This window comes from Aulostomus chinensis, chromosome 3 (assembly GCF_037954235.1).
Source record: "Aulostomus chinensis isolate RoL2024-O1b breed Wild chromosome 3, RoL_Achi_v1.0, whole genome shotgun sequence".
In the NCBI taxonomy this organism is placed as follows: domain Eukaryota; kingdom Metazoa; phylum Chordata; class Actinopteri; order Syngnathiformes; family Aulostomidae; genus Aulostomus; species Aulostomus chinensis.
This window is the reverse complement of record NC_141322.1, coordinates 17397899-17424917: the sequence shown is the minus strand read 5'-3', so window position 1 is coordinate 17424917 and position 27019 is coordinate 17397899. Positions and strand designations below refer to the sequence as shown.

General features: G+C 42.6%; 1 protein-coding gene across 5 annotated transcripts in view; it reads left to right on the top strand.

Annotated features, from left to right (window-relative positions):
• The window catches only part of dip2bb (DIP2 acetate--CoA ligase B (putative)b), a 44011-nt gene extending 17332 nt beyond the window's left edge, over window positions 1-26679 (top strand). The window contains exons 3-40 of one of the 5 annotated variants that reach the window (XM_086199154.1): window positions 1715-1867; window positions 6209-6334; window positions 6415-6750; window positions 7364-7507; window positions 7688-7705; window positions 8086-8205; window positions 9390-9587; window positions 9923-10014; window positions 10296-10406; window positions 10490-10613; window positions 10838-10947; window positions 11278-11380; window positions 11476-11540; window positions 11764-11857; window positions 11942-12061; window positions 12154-12268; window positions 12537-12676; window positions 12916-13052; window positions 13138-13218; window positions 13330-13457; window positions 14424-14538; window positions 14711-14912; window positions 15780-15892; window positions 16145-16168; window positions 16613-16693; window positions 16784-16907; window positions 17060-17181; window positions 17954-18065; window positions 19103-19212; window positions 19484-19614; window positions 19699-19867; window positions 20002-20172; window positions 20276-20337; window positions 22509-22566; window positions 22656-22730; window positions 22812-22986; window positions 23423-23546; window positions 23632-26679. In XM_086199154.1, coding sequence (XP_086055280.1) covers window positions 1715-1867; window positions 6209-6334; window positions 6415-6750; window positions 7364-7507; window positions 7688-7705; window positions 8086-8205; window positions 9390-9587; window positions 9923-10014; window positions 10296-10406; window positions 10490-10613; window positions 10838-10947; window positions 11278-11380; window positions 11476-11540; window positions 11764-11857; window positions 11942-12061; window positions 12154-12268; window positions 12537-12676; window positions 12916-13052; window positions 13138-13218; window positions 13330-13457; window positions 14424-14538; window positions 14711-14912; window positions 15780-15892; window positions 16145-16168; window positions 16613-16693; window positions 16784-16907; window positions 17060-17181; window positions 17954-18065; window positions 19103-19212; window positions 19484-19614; window positions 19699-19867; window positions 20002-20172; window positions 20276-20337; window positions 22509-22566; window positions 22656-22730; window positions 22812-22986; window positions 23423-23546; window positions 23632-23884 — 4736 coding nt within the window. In that variant the 3' untranslated portion in view covers window positions 23885-26679. Of the gene's footprint in view, window positions 1-1714; window positions 1868-6208; window positions 6335-6414; window positions 6751-7363; window positions 7514-7687; window positions 7706-8085; window positions 8206-9389; window positions 9588-9922; window positions 10015-10295; window positions 10407-10489; window positions 10614-10837; window positions 10948-11277; window positions 11381-11475; window positions 11541-11763; window positions 11858-11941; window positions 12062-12153; window positions 12269-12536; window positions 12677-12915; window positions 13053-13137; window positions 13219-13329; window positions 13458-14423; window positions 14539-14710; window positions 14913-15779; window positions 15893-16144; window positions 16169-16612; window positions 16694-16783; window positions 16908-17059; window positions 17182-17953; window positions 18066-19102; window positions 19213-19483; window positions 19615-19698; window positions 19868-20001; window positions 20173-20275; window positions 20338-22508; window positions 22567-22655; window positions 22731-22811; window positions 22987-23422; window positions 23547-23631 lie in introns of all 5 variants that reach the window. The other 4 variants (XM_086199156.1, XM_086199155.1, XM_086199158.1 and 1 more) reach the window with 4 other exon arrangements.
• The last annotated feature ends 340 nt before the right edge of the window (window positions 26680-27019 follow it).

The following is a 27019-nucleotide window of genomic DNA, read 5'->3' as shown; positions in this document are numbered from 1 at the left end:
ACCAAAGCTCAGATTTCCACTGGTCTGATGTCCATTCCTCGTGTTTCTTGGCACAAACAAATCTCCTCTGCTTGGTGTTTTTCCTTAGTAGTGGTTTCTTAGCAGCTATTTAACCATCAAGGTTATGGCAATGTGGAGATGTGTCTGCTACTAGAACTCTGTGTAGCATTAATCTGGGCTCTAATCTGAGGAGTTGCTCTTTTGTGAGTCTCTTGAGACTCTTGGTCTTCCTCTCCTGGGGCAGTCCTCATGTGAGCCAGTTTCATAGTAGCGCTTGATGGTTTTTGTGACTGCACTTAAGGACACACTCAAAGATTTTGCAATTTTCCAGACTGACTGACCTTCAGTTCTGAAAGTAATGATGGACTGTTGTTTCTCTTTACTTAGCTGATTAGTTCTTGCCATAATATGAATTCTAACAGTTGTCAAATAGAGCTGTCAGCTGCGTACCAACCTGACTTCTGCACAACACAACTGATGGTCCCCACCCCATTAAGAAGGCAAGAAATGCCTCAAATGAGCCTTGACAAGGCAAACCTGAGAAGAGGAAACCATTTCAGGTGATGACATCATGAGGCTCATTGAGAGAGGCCAAGGGTTTGCAGCGCTGTCAACAGAGCAAAGAGTGGCTATTGAGGAATCTAAAACATAAAACATCCATTTTATACTGCTTATCCTGTTAAGGGTCGTGGGGGGCTGGAGCCTATCCCAGCAGCCTCCAGGCGAGAGGCGGGTTCACACTGGACAGGTCACCAGTCCATCACAGGGCCAACACATAGAGACAGACAACCATTCACACTCACAGTCACACCTACAGTCAATTTAGAGTATCAATCAGCCTCGTCCCCTCTTGATGTCTTTGGACTGTGGGAGGAAGCTGGAGTACCAGAGAGAACCCACACAGGAACAGGGAGGACATGGAGACTCACACAGAAAGATCCTGTGATGGAGCCGGGACTCAAACCTGGAACCTTCTTGTTGTGAGGCGACAGCGCTGACCACTGCACCACCGTGCCACAACTTAAAACATATCTACAGTTATTTAACAATTGCTACTTTGCTACATAATTCCATATATCTTGTTTCATATATTTGATGCCTCCCTGATGCTTCTACAATGTAGAAAGTAGCTAAAATAAAGAAAAAAACACTGAATGAGAAGGTGTGTCCAAACTTTTGACCAGTAGTGTATGTATTTTTTATATAAAATATATATATTTGGCATATGTATATATTGAAATTTGTCTTTCCCATAATTTTTCTTGTCAACCTGAAACCAGAGTGTTTCCAGGGTGTCGCTGGTGTGGAGGTACGAAGATATGACTATGAATGCCTTTGGATTATTATTTGATGAGAGTCAGCGATAACTGTAGGAACATAAGACTCAATAATAATATAATATTAAATTCCACAGCCATTTTCCTTTTACCTTTTTTGAAATTCTCTTATTATCTAATCATACCAAGGTCTGTACCGAAAATATATTGAATATGAGACATAAAAGCCTTATCTATCCTTCCCCTTTTGAAGCTGTGACAGAAGGTAATAAACCTAAGATTGAATTGATCAAGAAGAAGCAAACAAGAATTACTGAAAATACAAGGACATTTTTAAAATAAAATCTATCTTGCTTTTGTATCTTGAACAGGTATTTCATCATTCTTGTGTTTTTTTGTTTGTTTTTTAAAATAATGTTTTTATGTTCACTTGACAGTGGAACCACCCCCGAAGAACGATGTTCAGCCTCCGCCTCCCAGTTCCTCCTCCAGTCACGGTCCTCCCCCCTCCAGTTCATCCCGTTACCGTGAACGCCGCTCCCGTAGAACACATCGCAGCGGAGGAACCCGGGATGACCGCTACAGATCAGGTCAGAACTCCTACATTAAAGAAAAGAGGAGAAAAAAAAACAAACCTCAATTTCCGGAGAGAAACAACAAACACGTCCTAAGTGGATCTCTGAGGAAATCCAGTTTCCTGTGATAAGTGTGTAGTACTGAAATTAGCCCTCATCCACCCCACTTGTTGAGCCAGTCTGGGTTTTTTACCTCAGACACTGACACTTTCAGAGGGATTAATTAAAGAAAAGTGTGTGTGTGTGTGTGTGTGTGTGTGTGTGTGTGTGTGTGTGTGTGTGTGTGTGTGTGCGTGCGCGTGTGTGTGTGTGTGGTTGAGACACAGACGGCAAAGGATATTATGGTTTGTTAGATGTTGGCCCAGACTGGTTGTTGGGAGTTTTCTGGGGTGTTTGTGCACTGTGACAAATACCCGTGTGGCTAATAGAGAAGTGGCAGACGGCCAGGTATGGAAGGCTGTAGTAGCGACATTACTCAAGCGTAGCAACAATGAGAATAAAAGGCAGCGCTTGAAGACGGATGAGGGAGAGAGAGAAGAAAGGCCCCGGCAAGTAGATTCATGCCAGGGAGCGACCACCTGGTTAGTCTGTGATAAAAATAAACAAAACATGGCTACGGTTGAGGACTGAACCAACCACATTTGTGTTACAGCAACGAGCAGAGAGTGGTTCCATTCAAAACTGAACGCAGGCAACCCTCTATGCAATATTAATATTTCCAACTTTTGAAAGTCAAAGTAACGGTGTGTTGCCATGGCAACTCATCGACCTCAGGAAACATCCAGTCAAACACGAAATGCATCTAAAAACTGACAATTGAACCATATTTGGAACAAAAGTCTCTCTTAGCAGCTGCAGCATGGAAATGGATAAGTTTGGACTTATTTTTTACCCTAGAAATCACTTCTTTTTTTTTTTTGCTGCAGAGAAAATAGAATACCAAGCATAGTAATGCTGAATTCCAGTTACAGCACCAGTACCAGTACCAATATTCAAATATGACTGCTGCACCACCTCAGCCCTTCAGTTGAATTTCATCCCAGTGTAAGGAAATGATGACAACTCATTTCCTTCATTTCCTCCGCTTTCAAACGTACCAAATATCACCATGTTGGATTTTCAATTTCTTTACATTGAAAATTGTTTCCAAGAAATCCAATATTGAAACCACAGCAACATGTCAGCGTGTTATTTCATGTGTGCGTTGATTAGGGAGCTATTTTAAGATTTACCATCAGTTGACTCAACTGAAGTCATACGGTTGTAAACACTAACTTGAACATGACTCCATTCCAATGAGTTCTTTCATTAAATATCAGTAAGTTACATGCTCAAAAACAGAGGCATTCATAATAGCAGACTGACAGAGGGAATAATTCATATCTGATGGGCGAATTCAGAAGGAGGAAGAGATGGAGCGCTGAACGCTGAGAGGATTCGAGATATGGAGATGCGGAAAAGGAATGAAGGTGGAAGAGTTGTTAAATAGGACTGAGAGATGGAACAAAGACAAGGGGAGGATGGCCTCCTTGCTTTGTGAGGAGCTTCACGTATAACGAAGGTGCAGTTATACAGAACCGTTTCCTCCAGGTATGAGGAAGCTGGATGTGTTGTCGTCATCAGGTGACCTACAGCAAGCAGTGATGTCTCTTGATCGCTCCCTTGCTGTGTCATAAACAGTCACGGGTTGGTGAGTAGAGGGAGAGTTCAGGCACACGTGAATACCATCATCTGTGTGACATTGTGTAATTTCACATATTGTGTCAGAGGCGATCACTACATTTTTGTTACCCTGTGGGTTCCAGGAGGATGGGGGTTCCACATAGTTTAGATAAATCACTGTAAAGAATGTGGAAATCTCTGAAAGTAACTCAGTGATCAGATTTTGACACTGCAGACATTCTGCAGCTCTGGGAGGCCGTACATGCTAATCTCAGCATGCTAACATCCACACAGTGGCAGTACAAGCAGGTGTAACTGTACCTCTACCACCAGCATAACTCCATCTCCAGACTATGTCAAAGTATTTAACTATAATCAAACGTCGTACTGACATCAGACTTCATGTCAGAGCCAGATGAAATGTCAAGGTCAACAATGACCTGGGTTCGTCCTCAGGGGGACACGAGTGCTGCTTTTAAATTTGATTACGTTTATCTAGTTGTTGTTTTAATTCCAAAATCATTATCATAAAAGCCTGAGATTGTTTTGTTGTTGTTGTTGGGTTTTTTTTCATTTTTACCAGAGTTATTCCCAGAGGGAGACAGAAATTAAGGGAGTCCTGGCCAAGACAGCAGCATCAAAAGTTTCCTATAAATAGAACAAACAAGTGAAAACAGACAATGTACATTAAAAGAAACAGGCAGAATCCAGTTTAAGAAGTCTTGTGAGGGTACAAAAACTTTAACAGCACTCTCACCAAAAACAGAACATGTTCCAGAAATGACGTGCGTCATTTCTTCACGACTGAAGCTGACGGCTCCTGATGGTTTAGGAAGGCAGGTAGAGCACAAAAACCTGATAAAGAGAAAATGCAACTGTGTTCAATTCTGCAATTGTGCAGAAAAAGCTGACCACCTTCAGTGATGTGGTGGGAAACAGAGACAGAGACAGATCTTAACGCTTCATGATACCAGACTGAATCCAACATTTCCATAGATGACATATCTGCTTGCATATATAAGGTAGTGGCTGTTGGGATCAGGATCAGCGGGCGTGCAACTTCACCCTGAATGGGACGCTCCTACATCCCAGTTAGCATTGACTAATTTCACAGAGAGGAAATAAGGTTTTGTTTTGTTTTTTTGCTGCTCTAGATCAGTAACCTGAACCAGTCATTCTTCTCCTGGTCCTGGTTCTGATCTTGGTCCTGATCCTGGTCCTTGGCCCTTTCCCTATATTTTTTTATCCTGCTTATCAGAAAAATGCTAACATATGCAGTGCCCAGGCAAGATATTAAAATAAAGGCCTACGGCTTCATCTCTGTATGTATTTCAACAGGGTTAGTTTTAGATACACTTTTTAAAAAAAAGATGTTTTTTTTTTTTAATAACACACTTGTGATTGATCAGTGCGCTGTGTTGCAAGTTTAGATCCAGTATCAGGATGAAGAGATGGTGCCAGAACAGTGGATAGTGAATGTTTCTCCAATAGCTGTTGACACAGTTCAGTTGGAAGCAAACAACACACACACACACACACACACACACACACACACACACACACACACACACACACACACACACACACACACACACATATTGATTTTAATTAAAGGAATGGTGAAACACTGCTGTGATGGAAACAGAAGAAATTAAAGCTCTTGTCATTTTATGGGCAGCAGACAAAATGGCAAACATAATTTAATTGCCTCTTAGTTCCTGTAGCGTCCCAAGGTTATTGCTCCTGTTCAGCAATCTGTTTTCAATACGATGTTCTGTAAGATACGCTTGGTTTGTTATGACTCGTCTGTCTCTTATAAGCCCCAAAAGTGCAATAGATGCACAAATATATCTAATATTGTATTTTGGATTTTACATGCGCTAAAACACGTCACCAGCCACCGCGCTCATGGCCACAGAGACAGCCTTCGTCCTCCCAGACGTGCATGAGGAGTCAGCTTCTCCTGTGTGGAGGATGATTGCAGAGATCTGTTCAGCAGAATGCCAGTTGTGTAATTTATGGTGCCCACTGTTGCTGCGTAATGAACTGTGCTTGCTGGTGTATTGAACGTGTTGATGTTTGGCTACAAACAGCACCTTCAGTTAATAGATGGGATTAGTCAGTGAGTGGGTTTTTGTTTTTATTTTTTGTTGTTTTTTTTGCAGCCGCGTTTTTGTACACAGTGTGAATATGTGACTGATTATGTGATCTTTTCAACATGCCTGTGGGTGTCATCGTGTGAAAGCATCTGCATTTATTTGTGTGTGTGTGTGTGTGTGTGTGTGTGCCTCTGCGTGTGTGTGTGTGCTTCTGCTTCTGCGTAGGCACTTGTTTTGGTTTTGTCGTGGTTTCCTGTTTCAGTGGGTAATCACAACCAGCCTTCTTTTCTTCTGATTTATGTAATTTCCATCAGCATCTCATGTACTGTAAAAGTAACACTGGAATACACACATATACACTCATATCTATCTATCTATCTATCTATCTATCTATCTATCTATCTATCTATCTATCTATCTATCTATCTATCTATCTATCTATCTAGATATATGAGTATGATTTTGTGGATAAATTTGCTCGGTGAGCATCTTCATGTCTTTAAACATGTTAAGATAACGATATCTCCACTGGCTCGCTGCCTTGAATCCGACCCCGAGCCACCAGCTTCAGGCCTGTCTGTCTGTCTCTTCTCAGATATCCACACTGAAGCAGTCCAAGCTGCCCTGGCAAAACATAAGGAGGAGAAGATGGCTCTGCCCATGCCGACCAAACGGCGCTCCACTTACGTGCAGTCTCCCATTGAAACCCGCACCCCACCAGGTAGGACAGGAAGACGGGAGGTCCTGGACCTCCACCCAGATGTACAGTATATGGTGCTAAATTCTCTCTCTCTGGGTCAGACTCCTCATCAGGCTCTGAAGATGAGACGCCTGTATGCAGGCAGTCATCAGTGGTTGCTCCACCACCTTTGGTCAATCCCAGCCTGCAGAGCCCAGACTCCTGGATCAACCGCACTGTTCAGGGCTCCTCCACCTCCTCCTCGGCCTCCTCCACCTTGTCTCATGGAGAGGCCAAGCCACAGCCTCAGAGCCAGCCCCAACCTCAACCCCAGTACAAGCCCCAGTACCAGCCTGTGTACAGGCCTCAGTACCAGCCACAGTACCACCCTCAACACCCGCTACATGAGCCGGCCCACACTGCAGCAGTGACAGATATGCTGGCTCACAGTCGCATCGGTGAGGCGCTGGAGTGGTTTGTGGCTCTGTCTGGTTCAGCTGTTCACCAGAATGTTCCAGAATGTTTGACTGCATTGAACTGATGATTTGACCAGGATTTATGGAACTGTAGTACTTCTTTATCAGAGAAGTACCACAATTGTATCACTGCTGATTAAATGTCACTACTATAAATTTGATATAAACCTATATTTCTGCAACGGCGTGTAATAATAAGTGCATATTTAATTTAAATCAAACCATAAATAAATTGATCAATAAATAATAATGGGTCAATATTTTATGTTCATTATGTGTTAGTACATCGATTATGATTGTCTTGAAGTTTATTAATTGATTTATTGTTTGTAACCTGCTTATAGATAGGGCTTAAAGAAAGAAGTTAGATGAGAAAAGACAAAAAAACCTATATAATGTATAAATAAGACAATAAACAAAAATGTGAGGTGGAACATAAAATAAATGTTATGTAAGACATTGAAGTATAACTGAATAAATCCACTGATTAATTTCAATCAAAATGAATGACCATTTGATCAGTCAAAATTTGTTAAAATAGATTAGAAAATGAGATTAAGATCTGGTTCAGAATATCTTCCATGTTCCCTTGCAGCCCCCTCTGAGAACAATGCCCCGCCTCCAGATGTGACAGCGGTTGCCCCTCCAGGCAGGAGCTCACGGGTCGACCTGCCCAACGCTGTGGTCCGAGGGATGAGTCGGGGGCAGAGCCGCTCGAGTATGATGGAGACGGCGGACGGTAATGGTTACCACACACATTTGTATTGTCTCCATGGGAGCGCGTGCCTCATTCCACTCACAAATCGATTCTCTCTTCCAAATGAATTCCAACAGTGACATTAATCAGACTGTACTGCTTTCTTTTGCTCTCGGTCTTTTTTTGCCCCCGTTGTCACATGTTTATTTGACTGGCTGGTAGCAAGAGGTAATATCCAGAGTAAGGAAACTCTTTAATGTACTCTGTCTGTAGCCTTCTGTGTTTGCTCTTCCCTTCTCTTCCCTCCTATTTGTACAGAATCAATACAAAACTGAATGAAAATCCCCCACACACAAAGAATCCTCACATGTAGAACCAAACCAGACCACCCTCTACCCCCAGTTCTCACCTTGTTCTCCTCGTGTTTATTCCCCTCACATGCTGCTTGTCATTCCCATAATCTATTAACATTGATTTAAGACAAATATAAAGTCACATGTGATGGGATGAGGAGCAGCAGAGATGGTAAGAACAGCTAGAATGTGTGTGTGTGTGTGTGTGTGTGTGTGACGGTGTGTTTGTCCTGCATCTTCCCCTCTCCACCACAATCCTGGTTGTAGGGGTTCCTGTGAACAGCAGGGTGTCCACCAAGATCCAGCAACTGCTCAACACCTTGAAGAGGCCCAAGAGGCCCCCGCTCAGCGATTTCTTCACTGACGACTCCGAGGAGATCGTAGAAGGTGAGTTTTCCTCGGATTCCTTCGAGGTCCTCAGGAATTGCTTCAAACATGCTATTTGTGCATGATTATGACATGCTAGGACTTAAATTTCACACTGCAAATCAATAGAAGGCAGTATATTAGAAGGAAGTTATGGTGTCCTCCCTGTTGTGAGAAAGGGCATGCTTCAGAATGTTTTCAGAGTAAACTCAATATACTAATTGATTTACAGTCCTACATTCAAACTTTTGGTTGTGACTTGAAGAATAAGAATAAATGCAACCATCCGAAATGTGTGTCATCCAAAAAAACAGCTGGGGGAAGAGCTCCTGGTTGAGATAGTTGGTTACCGTAACTCTATGAGTAAAGGCGCAATGTTTTTGTACAGTCCTGGCTGAAAGCAGAGCTACAGATCTTTTGTACTGTTGTGTCTCAATGTGTCCCCTTTAGGAAAAAAGTGGTATTACAATACAAGACCAACCAGAGCTCGTGGAACTCATCCTCACACATTTTTATCTCCCCACATTTCCTTGCGATATCATGTGCAGCGTTACATTCTGTCTCACTGGAGCAAATTTTAACATCAAATCAATCTTGGCTTATTTTTGCTTTGTCTTACAGTTTAGGGTCCCATTTATTATACAACCCAAAATATATAAAAGTAACAAAGTCTGTGAACATCAAAACATTGTATCCATCCAGAACTTGACTAAAACCACTGGCCTAAATTTACTATTACAACCTCAGCTCTTCTGTAAAGGTGTTCCATTAGATATTGAAACTCATTCAGCTACGAGACTAGAAGATCAGGGTTCAAGGTGGTGGGACCTGCAGTCTCATCCCAGACTGGCATTGCTTTTGTGAACATGGCCATTGTCATGTTGTAAATGGAGCTGGTCTTCTCTTTACTCCTGCCACAAAGTGGAATGTACCCCATTGTCTACGATATCATTACATGCTTTGACAATAAGGATGCAACCACTTGTATGTACGTGGATGTTTAGATGTGTTGTAACTGTGACAAATCTCATCTATACTGCACCTCTCTTTAAGTGTGGAGATTATTAATAACATAAAAGTAAATGCCTCTTGAAAGCCTGAATTTTTTTTTGAAACTATATACAGTAAAGACCAGTAGTGCTTTTGTGCTTCAGGGAACCTCCATAATGGAACTCTACAATATACCCTACCTGTTTCTTTCACAGTCCCCCAACCAGATCCCAACACACCCAAGCCAGAGGGCCGTCAGATCATCCCGGTGAAAGGGGAGCCTTTGGGAGTGGTCAGTAACTGGCCCCCAGCCCTGCAAGCTGCATTGGCCCGCTGGGGGGCCACGCAGGGGAAGAGCCCCGCCCTCACTGCTCTTGACATCACAGGAAAACCGCTCTATACACTGACTTATGGTGAGACACAGGGGCTGGAACTGTAGTTTACAGGGTCCAACAAGAAAGTTTATATTATAGGCCTTCAAGCTATTTCAGGCCAGTGACTCACAAAGTTACAGCGCCACCTAGAGATGTGGATGACTGCAAAAGCAAAAGACTAAGTTCTGATACTTTAGATAAAAGTGCTGTCCTTCCACATCTAGTTTTAGATGCTATACAAGGAAGATACACACACTACGTACTCAACGGTAGTTAATGATATAATAGAAATATGTGTGTTCGTTGCGATAAGCAGGGTTAAATGTTTAACATACCTTTGTAACTTCTTCTGCTTGCTCACTGCCGTCTGTCAGGGAAGCTGTGGAGTCGCAGTGTGAAGCTAGCATACACCCTCCTGAACAAGCTCGGAGCAAAGAACGAGCAAATCCTTAAACCAGGAGACAGGGTGAGTTAGCGCCAGAAACATCCGGGCAGAGGGAGACACACTCACTACATGTAATAAAGAGGAATACATTTTTGCAGTGTGCAGGTTACTAAATGCTTGATGTTCCTTGATTATACCAATGTGTGCTTTGATGTGTGAAGCTGATTGCTGTGCAAAGAGAAAAGAAAGAACTGGATTCATTTTAGTCAAGCTAGAAACGTACGTAGCTGTTTCACCTCTTTCATCCAGACTTGTGCTGCCATGAAACACTCTTCTGAAAGGAGAGTTTGCTGTCTTGGCAGGTAGCGCTTGTGTACCCCAACAGTGACCCCGGGATGTTCTGGGTGGCCTTCTACGGCTGCCTCCTGGCTGAGGTCATACCTGTACCTATTGAGGTGCCGCTGTCTCGAAAGGTGAGAAAACCATCACAGCAGTTGTGCGGAATTATCTAACTAATTGTTCCCAGGTAATTCAAAATCTGTTATTGTGGTTTTAGGACGCGGGTATCAGCCAGGTGGGGTTTCTGCTGGGCAGCTGTGGCGTTGGCTTGGCTCTGACCAGTGAGATATGTCTGAAGGGTCTACCCAAGACCCCCACAGGGGAAATACTGCAGTTTAAAGGTCGGTGAACTAAATGGAAATATTAATATGCGTATAATGATTTGATAACCACCTTGAGAAAAACAAACAAAACATATAATTTTGCTGTTACATGTCACGACTGTAATGCAGGGAGCCTACAATGCATTGTGTGTTGAACAAGTGTTTTATTGGATTATTCAAATGTAGTGTCATGTGATCCCCCTGAAACTTCACTTACGTTCACTGACGCCTTCGTCTGATAGGTTGGCCTCGAATGAAGTGGGTGGTGACAGACTCGAAGTACCTGACCAAGCCATCCAAAGACTGGCAGCCTCACATTCCCACGGCCAACACTGACCCCGCGTATATAGAGGTAGTCTAATATTATGTTGGTGCCATTAAAACCGGACCACTTTGGAAATGAAGCCATTTATTCATCATAAATGTCTCAGGCCTGCTTTTTTTTGTATCATTTCTTCAGCAGAATATTTGCTTTCTGTCATTATTTCTAAATTTCAGGTTAATGTGATGATAAGCTTCCTCTGTATTGGCTGTTGTTGTATCTGACTGGTCAAGAGCGCCGTTGCCTCTAAGCAGTATTTTGATGCAGTATTGCAGTATTATCATGTTTTGATGATGTCCCAGTTACATCTCGCGGGTTCAAATGTAAAATCAAAATGTGTTTCCTTCTTTTGTTGCATAGTACAAGGCAAATAAGGAGGGCACAGTGGTGGGGGTGGCTGTGTCTAAAGTGGCCATGTTGACCCACTGCCAGGCACTGACCCAGGCCTGCAACTACTGTGAAGGTGAGAAACCACGTCATCAAATCCCGCCACATGAAAAGTTAAGTCACTAACGCAGCTGTTAAGAATCTCAATGATAATTCTTTATCCATTTTTAGGGGAAACTTTAGTGAATGTTCTGGATTTTAAAAAGGACATGGGTCTTTGGCACGGTGTTCTCACGGTGAGTGTGTGTGTGCGTGCGTGCGCGCGCGCGTGCGTGCGTGCGCGCGGGTATTGTTGCTTAGGGGTGTCACTACCCGTGATATATTTAAAAATGTAAATACTACTCTGCTTTCTTTGAGTGGTTCTATCTTTTAGGCTAACAAACTCACTAAATACATTTTCGTTCATTCATTCATTTTTACTTTGTTTTAGCTGTGTAATGAGGGTTGGTTTGTTTGCAGGCTGTGATGAACAGGATACATACAATCAGTGTTCCCTATGCAGTAATGAAGGCTTGTCCTCTCTCCTGGGTCCAGAGGGTCCACATCCACAAAGGTAAAGAACAACAGTTGCTCAGCTTGTGGAGTGATGGATGACATATCTGACTAGTAAAACCATCTCTTTATTATGGTCCTGCAGCTCGTTTAGCCTTGGTGAAGTGTCGTGATCTTCACTGGGCCATGATGGCCCACCGAGACCAGAGAGACACCAGCCTGGCATCGTTGCGTATGCTAATAGTTGCTGATGGTGCAAACCCCTGTGAGTCATTCATATCGTTTATAGTTTTTCCAAAGCAGCACAGTCCAACCCTGAAGCCTTCATCTCTGCCTCTCTATTGTTTATTCTTCCAGGGTCTGTCTCTTCCTGTGATGCCTTCCTGAATGTGTTCCAGTCTCACGGATTGAAGCCTGAGGTCATCTGCCCCTGTGCCACCTCCCCTGAGGCAATGACAGTAGCAATACGCAGGTATGATCCTTATTCCACGTTTGTATTCGTTTTCCAGCATGATACAGCATTCAAAAGTCAAATATCAGAATCCCTTTTAATTGTTACTTGTGCCCTTACAATGACTGCTGATGACACACTGCATGTGGCAGTGTTCCCTTCTCTTGTCTAACAAGGTGGATTGGCAGTGTACAGCATGATTGCGTACATGGGTGGGTGGCAGGACAGATGACTAACTGTTCGATAGAAAAGATGAAACTCATGCTTGATCATACTCTCTCCTGTGAAGACCGGGATTACCAGGCGCACCCCTCCCTGCCCGTGCCATTCTTTCCATGGGCGGCCTGAGCCACGGGGTCATCAGGGTCAACACTGAGGACAAGAACTCCGCCCTCACCGTGCAGGATGTGGGTCACGTCATGCCTGGAGGTGAGGACAGAGGGAAAGAGAGATGAGTCAACGGGAAAGAACGCAAACCAAAGACTGGTGTTGTGATGAGGATTTAGTAGTCGACTGTCAAGAAGCAATTGTAAATTACGCTGCGGATTCCAGAATCCAAAAGAGATTTTTCCCATTAATCAGCTGTGAGTTCAAACTGACTCCTGTGAAGTCAAAAGTTCTGGTTTGCTTCTTACATGAAATGTTCCTGTTTGTCTGTGTGTCTCCAGCTCTGATGTGCATTGTGAAACCAGACGGGCCTCCTCAGCTGTGTAAAACAGATGAGATAGGGGAGATAATCATCAACTCCCGAGCTGGAGGCAACATGTACTACGGCCTGCCTGGACTCACGAAAAACACCTTTGAGGTAAGAAAGCCAAGTGAAAGCTGCCCCTGCTGTGGAGGGTTAAGTCTTTGTTTTTTTATATCATGCTCTTTGTCTTTTTGTTCAGGTGATTCCAGTGAATGCAAATGGAGTTCCCATTGGAGAGATTCCATTTGTGCGGTCAGGACTCTTGGGGTTTGTTGGCCCTGTAAGTAGGACGTTTCATTACAGTGTGTGGTAACTTTAGCCATCCCGGAAGCCTTCCCTCTCTCTCCTAGTTAATGATCCCCCGCTGTGCTTCCTGCCCCTCTCTATCCAGGGCAGTCTGATCTTTGTGGTGGGGAAGATTGAGGGTCTTCTCCTGGTGAGTGGACGGAGACACAACGCTGACGACCTGGTGGCCACTGCACTTGCCGTGGAGCCGGTCAAGACCGTGTATCGCGGGAGGTGAGAAGGGCGGCAGGAGCATCGAGATGCAGGAGTGTATAGGCAACAAAGAGTAGCAGCAAGGAGACATGTTTTGTCTCCCAAAGTCAAGTCTGGTCAAATCATATTGATATATTCCATATCACTTGTGCATGTTTCCCACACCTCAGTCCTCAGACCCCCGATTCATGGGCGGGAAATTCTACTCTCAAAAAACACCCCTAACAGGGTACAGAGCTTTGGAGTCGCCATTAAGCGATGAGAGAGGGGAAAAAAATTGGAAGCCTCAAGATTTAGCTTCTACCTTCTCATTAATTATTTAATATTCTTGAACAAGTTTTATCTTCTGGCCTTAAAATAGCAAAATTGAGGGAACAAACTGCATCTTGTGGCCACAAATTGATTAAATCGAAGGAATAAGTTATATTTAGGTCTCAAAATAACTAAATTGATGAGACAAGTTATATCTTGTTGCCTCAAAATATCTAAATTGAGGTAACAAGTTAAATCTCACGGTCTCTCAGTATATTGATATTTTTCTCTATATTCCCGCTAAGAAAAAAAAATGTCAGTATGGCCACTTCAGGGCTCAGTAACGAGAGAAAACCTGTCAGAGCCCTCAGGGAGAGTCACAGAGGAGGGATCCCTCTCCCAGGACTGAAAATCCTGCAGTATACCACAAGTATACAGCAGCTCAGCAAAGTTAGAAAATATACACATTATTTTTTGTTATAAGTGTAATGTGTTGGATTCTGTCGTTGAACATCATCAAGGGGTCATACAGTGTCCTCTCCAGCCGGGAAACACAGCTCAGAAAAAGAAACCCAACAGAGGGTTAAATGATGTCATGAACGATGAATGGGGCCATGTTTGAATTTACATGCATGTTATGACAATGGAATAGAGATTATTTGTAGCGTTCCACTGTGTCACGTGAATTCAGCTGTTGAAGTAATAACACTAATCTGCGATGTGCGTTTGTGTTAGGATCGCTGTGTTCTCAGTGACGGTGTTCTACGATGAGAGGATTGTGATTGTGGCGGAGCAGAGGCCAGACGCCAGCGAGGAAGACAGCTTCCAATGGATGAGCCGAGTGCTTCAGGTAAGATTCCTCTTCATCTTCTTTCGTTCATCTTGTGTGGCAGTTATCATGAAACACTGTAAAATGTGTGTAAACTCAACACAGTTCAAAGATAGTGAATTTGTAATCAGTGCGACATTTTAGATGCTTTACCCCGCAGCCCAACAAACGACGTGTTTGATTCCCTCTGCAGGCTATTGACAGCATCCACCAGGCAGGTCTCTACTGTCTGGCCCTGGTCCCTGCCAATACCTTACCAAAAACACCACTGGGTGGCATCCACATCTCTGACACCAAGCAGTTCTTCTTAGAGGGCAACCTGCACCCCTGCAACATCCTCATGTGTCCCCACACCTGTGTCACCAACCTGCCCAAACCCCGCCAGAAGCAGCCAGGTAGGTTTATGAAGCTCTTCCATATAGGAGGGGGAACATAATCCGCATGAATCTAAATTCAATTTCTTTGATGGTATTTCTGGAGGTGACAGAAAGTGCTGTCATTGTCTTATTATAAGTACAGTGTAGTGATTCCAAAAGTGTGTAGGTTTTGACCCTCTGGTGGGCTGTTGAAGTACTGCAGGTGGGTCTTGAGAGGTCATTTACAACAATTGGATAAAACATTTTTAGTTTTCAAGTTTGAAGAGAAGTCTAAAATTAAATCAAAAATTTGCTAGCAAATAGATGTTGTTACTGGTGTTGGAAAATGGGAAGATGCTGCTAGCTGGGAGGAAGAAGGAGTACCAGAGAGAACCCACACAGGAACAGGGAGAACATGCAGACTCCACACAGAAAGATCCCGTGCCTGAGCCATGACTCGAACCCAGAACCTTCTTGCTGTGAGGCAACAGTGCTGACCACTGCACCACCGTGCATGCCCCAGCCAGGACACATGCTCAACAATTCGCTATTTGGATTAAAATTCTTATAGGGATTATTAATTTATGCTACATTGTGGCTGGTCCAAATTTACGTAGAGAATGTCTCTTTATGTTGGGAAATATTTCATCATAGTCTTGTGGTATCAGATTTGCGGATAAAGTTTGGGTTGGGCTGCAGAACACCAGATTACGACCTCGGAAGCACCATTCATAATCTCTGTTCATCTATGGTTCTTTAGCTGCTGCTTGCACAGTGAATATAAAGGTCATGGTAACTCTGGATTACAGCTGAGGTGTATAACCAAGTGCTGTGTTTGGTATCCAAGTTCAAGACCAAGGTAGGGTGACTATGCTTTTCCTTTTCTCTTCTTTTCTTCTCTTGTAGTTGGCGTTGGCCCAGCATCGGTGATGGTGGGTAACCTGGTCGCAGGGAAGCGGATTGCCCAGGCTGCAGGCAGAGACCTCGGCATGATCGAGGACCAGGATCTCGTCCGGAAGGTAGTTGGACCATTACTACCTCTCAGTTAGAACCAGCTGCTAACGTGATCTGATTTAACTCACATTTCAAATCCTTCAAAGGGCTGCAAAAGCAACAGCACATGAACAGTATGACTGTTCACATTGGGTCATGCCAGATTAAAGTTAGTCTTGAGTTAGGACTCTCTGTGACTCTAGCCCAGCTAGAGCTCAGTCTTATAGAAAATCTGGCCTCTTCCTTCTCTCTTCCTGCTCTCGTCTCCCTGGATGTAGCTCTGTATGTGGCCCACTGTGATGGTAAGAATGATGGCCCTTCCTGCATCCTCCCCACACCCGTCTTTATGTTGGTCATGCTCTAATCTACGGTGTATCGTGCTTTCATTTGAGTTGCCTGTGTTAATTTGTGACAAATTCAAAAATGTGCATGTTTGAATCTGTATTATAAGAACTTAAATTCAAGCTTTTTTCTTATTTCACTGCAGCTTCCTTTCACATCCTAAATTACCCCTCCCTCTTTTAGAGGCTCTCAGTGTTTGGCATTCATTGTTCCCACACTGGCAAGTAGTATTTTTAGATTGGACAGCTGTGTGTTGAAGAATGCAGCGCTTCATCTTGTTTTATTTAAGTGTATAAAGTTCAGTTCTTCCCCTCTCTGTTATGTGTTTGTGTTTGTAATAAAGGTTATTCAAGCACACTCTCCACTGGATGAACACCTACTATCTTTTTGTTTGTTTGTTCTAGCATCAGTATTTGACAGAGGCTCTACAGTGGAGGGCCCAGACGGATCCAGATCACGTCCTCTTTGTGCTTCTTAATGCCAAGGTAGTGAACTGATCAGAGGAACACATGACCAGGGCAGACAGCGAAGTTGGCTTCCACTCTGACCGTGTTTCTCCCCCTCCTCTTCTTCAGGGTGTGTCAGTGGGTACAGCGACCTGCGTTCAGCTTCACAAGCGAGCAGAGAAGATAGCAGCAGCGCTCACGGAGAAAGGCAGCATCAACACTGGCGAGAATGTCGTGCTGCTTTACCCTCCGGGTAGGTTCTGACTTCCTGCATGGGTCAGGAGGAGAAAGGAGTCTGGTGAATGCACAGCAGTATTTAGGTGCTGCTGGTGATCGTAGTATCTCATGTACTGGGAAAAACTGATGATTTCTGACTTCAGTTTGTCCTCCATCTGTCTCTGCCAGGGATTGATTTGATTGCCTCCTTCTACGGCTGCCTCTATGCTGGATGTGTTCCCGTGAACGTCAGACCGCCGCACCCTCAGAACCTGGCAGCCACTCTGCCTACTGTCCGCATGATTATTGATGTAAGGCTGTGTGTGTGAATGTGTGTGTGTGTGTGTGTGTGTGTGCGCGCGCATGTGTTTTTTGCGCATGTGTGATTATGCATTTTCACAAGTATGTCTGAAAAATTCAACAAAACAAAAAAAATCAAAAACTTTAACAAACACTACTAAAGCATGAAAGCAAAGATTAGTATAAACAGGCAAGAAATCTGCAAATGATAATAATGAACTGATTAGCTGATCAAAATTGATTTAATTGCCAATTATCTTGATATCCAACAAATAGTTTCGCTCTTTAGAGTAAAAATATCAAACTTTTCTGGTTCTAGATTTCCTTCAAATTTATGATAGAAAACAGAGTCTTTTGTTTTTGGACGTTTGGATTTTTCTTGACATATTTTATTGATTAATCGTGAAAGTAATCAACAGATTAGAATGGTGATGAAAACAGTTGTTAGTTGTAGCCCTAGTTTTAATCCTGCTGTGGACCAGTAATCCTGATCCAGGTGACCTGAGAGGCCTACAAGGTTTGTACTGGGTCAGAAGATCGGTATTTTGGAACTTAAACCGTTTAGTGAGTAATGGACATGTAAGTTCATTCAAAGTTCAAAGGTTGTTCTTTTACGTTGTATTAGCCAACGCCGTGATCTCAGCACTGGATTCTTAAAACAAAACCCAGCATTATCAGAAATCTGCGACTACCCTGTATCCATTATCTCAATGTCCTGGTGTTGTATTATGAGGAGGTTGATTGATGTTGCAGCTTCTCCTGTCTTTCTCCTGCTGTCTCCAGGTCAGTAAAGCTGCGTGTATCCTAACAACTCAAAACCTCATGCGGATTCTGCGCTCCAAAGAGGCGGCTGCTTCTGTTAACATTAAAACATGGCCAATAATCATTGACACTGGTAAGCTGACAAACAAATTTTTATATATTCATATATATCTGTGTGTGTGTGTGTGTGTACTGCATAAAAAAACCTGAAGCCTCTTCTCACGTTACTCTGGCGCCACCATCAGACCAGCATACGCCTGTGTTTAAAATTTCATGATAGTTGGTTAGAAAATGTCCAAAAATTCAGACAGTTTAAATATTTCTTATTTCAATTTTTTTTACAGTGATTTAATAATTTGAAACCCCGGTACTGTACCAAGCAGTATTTGTGGTTTAAAGGCTCCTGAGCTGCAAGTGGACACTGGCCTGAGCTAATTAGTGCTGGGCAGCAGTCATTGTGACGACGTATTTGGTTATGTATTAAGTACACAGTTCTGTCAGGAGCACTCATGTCAGCTATTATAGAGTTTAGAGCATTAAGATAAACAAGAAGTGGGACGTTTCTCTGCTATGTTTTCTCCAGCTATTTTCAAAAGTGCCCAGTGGGTAGACAGGCGCTTGGCACACTTTTGCTCGGTCGCTACATCCAGAGACAGCAGTAGTTCTCTTTGTTTTCCTCTCTTTCTGCTTTTTTTTCCCCTGCTGTAGCTCCATATCCGTGCAATGTGTTTATAAAGTTATCAGAATGTTCAATTTAAATCATAAAGACCAAATAAGATCTGATTTTAACACAGATACCTGGACAATAATTAGGGATCCGATACTGAGGCAAACAGCTGAAGTCGCTATTTTTAGTAGTTTGTATTTTGGAATGTAATTTCCTACATTTCATGCAGTTGCTCTAGATTATACTGGAGTTTGATATTAAGTCATTTGTTGATTTACAAACTTCAAGTCATATTTTATCCTAGCCGGATTTCGTTTTTTGCTTCACACATAAAAAGATGGTCAGTGAGGTGTACGGCATATTAATGGAACACTGGTATAGGATTGGTACTCAGTATTCGCTGACTTTGGGACTGCAATAGTTGGATCGCTGCATCACTAACAATAACTGGCATAATCAGGAACATCTAGTCATGATTCAAAATGTGTGTAAATGTGTTGCAGATGACCTTCCTCGCCGCCGACCTCCACATATCTACAAACCACCCACAGCGGAGATGATCGCGTATCTGGACTTCAGTGTGTCCACGACAGGCATGCTCACTGGGGTCAAGGTGGGACATGTACAGCTGCAGATGTCACATGTTATCCTTTTCTTTCTCCCCTGAAGACAATATTGAATCACTTTATTAATCTAAATGGCTGGTGGTATTTCCTTTTGTTTTTGCTGGTAGTTTTCTTATTCACTGCATGTATATTTGGCTAAACATAAATATTGTCATCTCACAAATTTTCCTTGTCGAGCCAAAATAATAATACTTTTCCTATGCCATCAAGTTAAACATTTAGTTTTCCATTAACATATCTTCTTCTTGTTTGTGTCAGATCTCTCATGCAGCAGTTAGCGCGCTGTGCCGTTCTATCAAGCTGCAGTGTGAACTGTACTCCTCTCGCCAGATAGCCATCTGCCTGGACCCGTACTGTGGTCTGGGCTTTGTCTTGTGGTGCCTCGCTAGGTACATGAAACAATCACACGCAGAACATAACTTTGGACCTCTCATATGTTTTTTCTCTTCAACATTTCATAACTTGTCTTCCAGTGTTTACTCAGGTCACCAGTCCATCCTGATTCCTCCCTTTGAGTTGGAAAGCTGCTTGTCTCTTTGGCTGAGCACGCTCAGTCAGTACCGCATCCGAGACACCTTCTGCTCCTACTCCGTCATGGAGTTCTGCACTAAAGGACTGGGCACGCAGACAGAGCTCCTCAAGGTGGCCACAGACTGGAGTGAATCACGACACATACAAAGTCTTGCTCATGAATTCAGTCTCTTACTGTGTGTGTGTGTGTGTGTGTGTGTGTGTGTGTGTGTGTATGCGCGCGCGCACGCCCGTGCATGTTTCAGGCACGTGGTGTGAACTTGTCATGTGTGCGTAGCTGTGTGGTGATCGCAGAGGAACGCCCTCGCCTGGCCCTCACACACTCCTTCTCCAAGCTGTTCAAGGACCTGGGGCTATCATCCAGAGCTGTCAGCACTGCGTTTGGCTCCAGAGTTAATCTGGCCATCTGTCTGCAGGTACACACACACACACACACACACACACTAACTTGACCTATAGAAGTTTACTATGAATCAGGCCATTAAGGCTTGTATGAAACCTGTTGTGTGTGTGTCACAGGGCACCACTGGTCCTGATCCCTGCACAGTGTATGTGGACATGAAGTCCCTCCGCCATGACAGGTGAGAACACAACCAGGTTGACTCCAAAGCATTTCCTAAGTCCTCTGCTCAGTCCTATGATGTAATACTGTGGGGGGGGGGGGGGGCAAACCATCTTTTGAAGAACACCTTTCTCTTCTTTTTTGGCACGGTAACCCTGACAGAGCTCGGCAGAGTGCTGAGGGTCATTATCTTGCTGCAAAACAAACATACTACCCACAAGTCTCAGTCCAGATGGAACTGCATGATGCTGGAGGATGGAGTGCTACTGTTCCTTCTTCCTGATACCCTTTCCCTCAAACAAATCTCCTACTCTATCACCTGCAAAACATCTCCACACCATGGCACTACCACCTCCTTTCTTTACTGTGGTTGTTACACATGATGCCTAAATACGTTCACCAGTTTGTCTGTGGACATGGACTCTGCTTTTTGAACCAAATAGTTCAAACTTGCTTTGCTAAGTCCAGAGAACTTGCCTCCCGTCAGCATAGGTCCAATTTTTGTGAGCTTTTGACCACTAATATCTCTTTTCTTGTTCTGAGGACAAAGTAGTGTTTTTTTTTTAGCAGATACACAACCCTTCAGACCAGCCTTTTTCAAACGTCTTTTCACAGTTGTTAGAGATATGGGTTTTGACCTTGCCGTGTTGTTTTCCTCCTTTATTTGTGGTGCTGTTTTTCGCCGATCTCTCTTACTGGTGACAATAATAGGTTTATCCTCTGCTTTTGTAGTAACCCTCTTTCTTCCAGGCCTTTTTCTATCATCATAACTTCCAGTTTCTTCTAGTCTCCTCAGAGTGTTTTGAAATCCTTTGCTGGACACCATTAGGTTTTTAGCAGTTTTTCTTTCAGTGTGTCTTTCTTTCCTCAATGTACAAATCTGTACTCTTGTTTCTTTACTCAGTTGCTTCTTTCTTGCCATTTCTGCGGTAGTTTGTCAATGATTTTAGTGCAGATGAGATTTATTTAGATTTTTATGTGCGGACTCCCAAAAGCCAAGGAGTTCAAGTGAATAATGCAAACTGTGATTTGTTTTTTTTAAACTTTTGCACTGCAGTTGTGACTCTCGCAAATCTTTTTCACCCTAAATTCCTTCTTCTTTTTTGCATACACTTTTTCAGGCAATGGTCTGGTAACATCAATGTATACCTAAAGGTAAATTGAGGAAAATGGAGCATATCAGTGAAAGCAAAGTCTGATCATGGAGGAAATACATCCAAAAACACATACAACCCATGCTGGTTTTTAAGAAAGGCATAGGGAACCAAAACTTGAGTTTGCTCCACACAGAAAGACCCCGTGCTTCAGCCAGGGCTTGAACCCAGAACCTTCTTGCTGTGGGCAACAGTGCTAACCACTGGACCACTGTGCCACCCAGTACATGACATATAATGTATAAATGTGAATTGACTAAAGTGTGTCTTTTTATATGTACATGTATGATATATGTGAATATACCACACACAGGTATCCCACCATGTGATATCAGAAAGAAATGGTGTGGTAGACATCTCCAGCTGAGCACTACGGCAGTAAGAAGAGAGCCAGTGGCTCACAGACAGTGTGGGAGGCAGTTTCCAATGACAAGCTATCATTTTTGTGGCAGCAGTGAGACCCGTTAACAAGACGTGTTTATCACTGCTAGTTGGTGTCATTACGTAACACAAACACCGTGAGTGAAGGACGAATGTCGGGTGTATTTTTGACATATTGAAACACCTCTCAATCCTTGCGGCAGAAATACACAGGAGCTGATGGTTTATGATGTAATCACTTGGAGCTGCTACGGCAGTAAGAAGAGACCTGCGCCGGCAGCAGTCCTCCAGACATATTAAACACCAGAATGAAACAAACGCAGTGTTTGATGCTAAACACTTCAAATGTACAGGCAACGCGAGGCATTTTGCTTTTCTCCATTTTAACATTGAAATAGAATGATAAAATGAGCATCCATGTAGCTTTGACGTCCAATGGGCTAAACTGAACCTAATTGCAGGCTGAATTTGGACTGATGGGCCATGCTTGTAGGCAGCCCTTTTGTAGTAGATGTCTGTGAAAACTACATAGAGGTGTAGTTTTTGAGTATCCTTCTTAAAACCTCATCAGAAACTCTTCTTATGTGTGCACTTGTATGCTGTGAAGACGAGGTAGTTTTCATGGTGAATGACTGTACATGTCTGCCTGTGTCAGGGTGAGGCTGGTGGAGAGAGGAGCACCTCAGAGTCTTCCTCTCATGGAGTCTGGGAAGGTGAGATGATCCTGATGAACTCTAGCGGGATTGTTTAAATTAAATGAGTCTTTTTTTTTTTTAAAGCTCTACATTTCTGTCATTTTCAGATCTTGCCGGGCGTTCGAGTGATAATCGTGAATCCAGAGACCAGAGGCCCACTTGGTGATTCTCATCTTGGAGAGGTACTGGCCTTCTCCCGTTAAACACCTGTTTTAAGGTTTGAGAGCAGCAGCCGTGACCCAGCGTCTGCTTCTCTCCTTTAGGTCTGGGTGAACAGTCCCCACAATGCCAGTGGCTACTACACCATCTACGGAGAGGAGAGTCTCCAGGCTGATCACTTCAACACCAAGCTCAGCTTCGGAGACCCGCAGACATTATGGGCCCGTACGGGATACTTGGGTTTTGTGAAGAGGACTGATCTGTTGGATGCCAGTGGGGGTAAGTAGATCCTCACAGAGCTAAAATCTAGATGGATTAGCAGTTTCAAGTCTGGATTAGAAAGATAAACATTGGGTGAGAAGCGAGGTCCATTACAGGGCCAAGACAACGAGACAGACAACACATCCCATCTACGGGTAATTTAGAGTCTCAAAAAACTTCAATCTTCTCAGTAACTTATCATCAAGTCCTTAACGTGAAAGTGTAAAAACTACATGCCATCTCCTGTTGCTTCCTGGTGGTGCCATGACTAATCTGCTTCAAAATATGACAGGTTCACCTCGGTTCTTACTTCACTCCTGCAAAATTTTGGTGAAAATCCACCTCATAGTTTTTGCATCATCCTACTGACAGTCAGGCTAATGTACCTCCTTGCTGTAGGTGATCGTAAAACTTTCAGCAGCTTAGTTGCCGTTCTTTGTACCGCTGTCCTCAGATCGACATGACGCTCTGTTCGTGGTGGGCTCACTGGATGAGACCTTGGAGCTTCGAGGGCTACGCTACCATCCCATTGATATTGAAACCTCAGTGTCCCGGGCTCATCGCAGTATTGCTGAGAGGTAAGAATACTTTTGAAACATATTAAGAAAATCTATCCACCATTAAAAGACATACCTGAGTCACTCTGCTCTCCATCCTCTTAAGTGCTGTGTTTACGTGGACCAACCTATTGGTGGTGGTGTCGGAGTTGTGTGGTTCTGAGCAGGACGCACTGGACCTGGTGCCTCTGATAACCAACGTGGTCCTGGAGGAGCACCACCTCATCGTGGGTGTGGTGGTCATAGTCGACCCTGGTGTTATACCCATTAACTCAAGGGGAGAGAAGCAACGCATGCACCTACGTGACTCTTTCCTTGCCGACCAGCTGGATCCCATCTATGTCGCATACAATATGTGAGGGGTGATGGTGGTGGTGGTCATCCTGTCATTCTACTAGCGGCTTGGCAGAAGCATGTACTGTCATGGAGCCCAGTGTGACACCAGCATATCTTGACCACTGCATGTCTGTGACTGGACCTGCCATATTTGGAGTTATTCACTGTGTTTTATTGATAGATGTTTGCAAAATCAGAAAGAGGCACCAGGATTAACTGCCAGGACTGTTTACCGCAAATGAAAAAAAAAAAAAAAGTTGCACTTTTCAGGGGCAGGGGGGCGGGGGGCAGTCGGAGCATCACATACCACAGGACCATTTTTGAAATTCTATATTAATGCCTTTGAGGAAGAAAAAAAAAAGTTTCTTATAATCACCACAACCCTCTTGAAACACTTTTCTTTTTATGTCTACACTGATTCCAAGAGCTACTACACTTGAAATATTTTTACATGCAGCTTTCAAACAAACGCCTGTACTGAGCCGAGTTATTTCCCACAAACATGGCATAAAAAAAGAGGGTCTGGGACTGCAATTCATCAAACTCTAGTAGCCAGTGTACATTATTTAGTTAATTCATGTGACCCATGACGTTGAAGCCAAATAGACTTTCCTGCCCTAATATACTGTATTTCCTGCCTTATAAAACTTCAGCCATACATTCCTCTCCTAAATTTTAATCATTAATGGCTGTTTATTCTCCTTTGGCTTTGATTAGACTAGAAACAGCCAAAGCCATCAAAATAAAAAAAAGGCCATATTCTGTACTGTACCTAAAAAGGCCTCTCTGTATTTTAGATACTGTATAGATTATTTTTAATTGTATAAATGTATAAACACTTCACTCACCTCTCTCAGTTGCTGGTTGGTAGATAGTTAACCCATCTGAGAGAGGAGGATAGTTGGCTGTAGCAGAGAGAATATTGTAAATAACATTTAACAGCTTTGACAGTACTTTTAAAAAAGAAACCTAGTTGTATAATCGAGGGTAAAGATGAATAACTATTAGTCACTGTAGTCAGGATACATACATTGTTGCACTTTCTCCAAAATTGTCTATTTTATTATAACAATGAGGCATTATAACTAACGTTTCAGGAGCATATATTACTCTGAGGAATCTTGCCGGGAGGGCTATCACTGTTAATACCAGGAACGTTTCCTGAAGGCCATAAAAACATCTTTAAATTGTCTAAGGAAAAGCCTAAAACCACCATAATGACTGTTTCAGGCTACCAGGTTATTTTGTAAAGAAATGCGTCCACAACTTTTAATTTCTATTACCTTTGTACTTTGTATTGCTAGACAGTCGTACCCTCCCAGTTCCGTTTTGGATAGAAGAGCAAGTATTTACTCCTTCCTTTACCTTTCCGCACTCAAATTTAATTTGAAATGTGTTTCGTTTTTGTGGAACTTTGTCACAAATTATTTTACATTCCAACCAGTTTGTTGTTGGTGGGTCGGTAGTCAATAGCAGCAAGTCATCACGTATTTGAATTCTTTTCTGTGTTCAGTCACTGGATTTAGAAGCGCTTGTGAATGCAGTGGCAAAGCCACTCTGAAATATCTTTGACTGGAAAATAAAGATAAGTACTCATGAGAGAAAGGAAAAAAAAAAGATTTGCATCAAGATGTATTTGCAAATTGTATCGGTTTCCTGCAATCATGTGCTTTCCTTGTGCTCTTTGCCATCATTTATAGGGTCCCTGTACTGGATTGTACTGTATTTCAGTGATGAATCCTTACTGTCATCATGTAAATAATTTATTTTTGTTATTTTTTTTAGATTTTTGCAATTATACATCCATCCCATTCCAACATTCGGTCATGTCAAACCCAGCAGTAAAAAAAATATTTAATTTTAGTAGGATCCGTTGAATTACAGCATTTGCACTGTTGGTACTTAGTGTCGGTTTCTACAAAGCTGTTGAAGATTTATTGATTGATTTATCCCCATTTCATGAAATGTGTTTAAAAACAATTACAAATACTGATATTTTGTTTTGCCAGTTGATGCAGAGAAAATTCAAAGAGCTCTGCATCCTTTAGCTTTAATGTCAAATCCTACTTTTGCAGCAGAATATTTGCACAAGCACAAGAAGAAATCAGCTTGAGGTGCATCTCATCTGGAGGCAGAATTTGGTGAGAGACAGGAAGAAAGCGAGAGAGAGTGAGAGAGAGATGTGTGAAATATTCAGGGAACAAAACTCATCAACGCAGGGATGGACCAGGTGGTCTATTGGTGCAAAATCATTGATACTACCCATAAAATGTTTGTCAAAATGAGTTTCCTTGCAATTAAAGCAAACTTTATGAGCATAACAGGGAGTTTAGCATCGACTAATGTCTGACCTCTTCTACCTGCTTGGCTGGGAGTCTACAAGGGCTTCCTTTGGTTTCTGCTCTTTCTCTGTCAGAGTTCCTACACACTATGCAATCGCATTGACAGTGCAATTTTAATTTCAGAAGCTTGCACAGTCTGGTGAAACACACACGATGCTAATACATTTTGTAATAACTGAAACGACTAGTTAAGTTTAAAAAGAAAAGTACTAAAGACTATTCATCTCTCGATTTATTCTGTGGATATTTTGTGTCTGCACCCTTGGCATGTTGTATATTAACTATTTTGGTGAATTCTAAACTGGTTCATGAGGGTGTGATCCACTGGTGAATCGTAACGCTAGGGATTTGTTTTAACTCATATAGCTAAGAAATTCAATTTTCCTCACTTGTTTTCTATTTTGGTTTGTTGTACTTTGTTTTATACGTTATGTAAAAGTAATACAGAATAAACAAAAGCATTTAATCATTTCAGGTGTCATGAGTCTTGGAGTCTCTTTAAGAGATTTTAGCCATATATCATGTCTGTCATATCTGATACAGCACCATGTTTCATTTTTTTAATTGTACATTACGCACAAAAAAAATATAAATTAATAGTTGATTAACCATTAATCACCGAAAATAAACTGTTTACTTCTTGTATTTTTTTTTTTTTGGTAGCAGTATCAGAGAGCTTCACAGCTTAAAAGTAAACTTTTGCTCCTCCATTCCTGCTTCATTCTTAATTAATGTAGGTTTAAATGCATATCTACAAGACAGCCCTTTGAGCAAATTTGTCTGATTTTCTGTGATCGTTGGACAATTAGAAGTAAT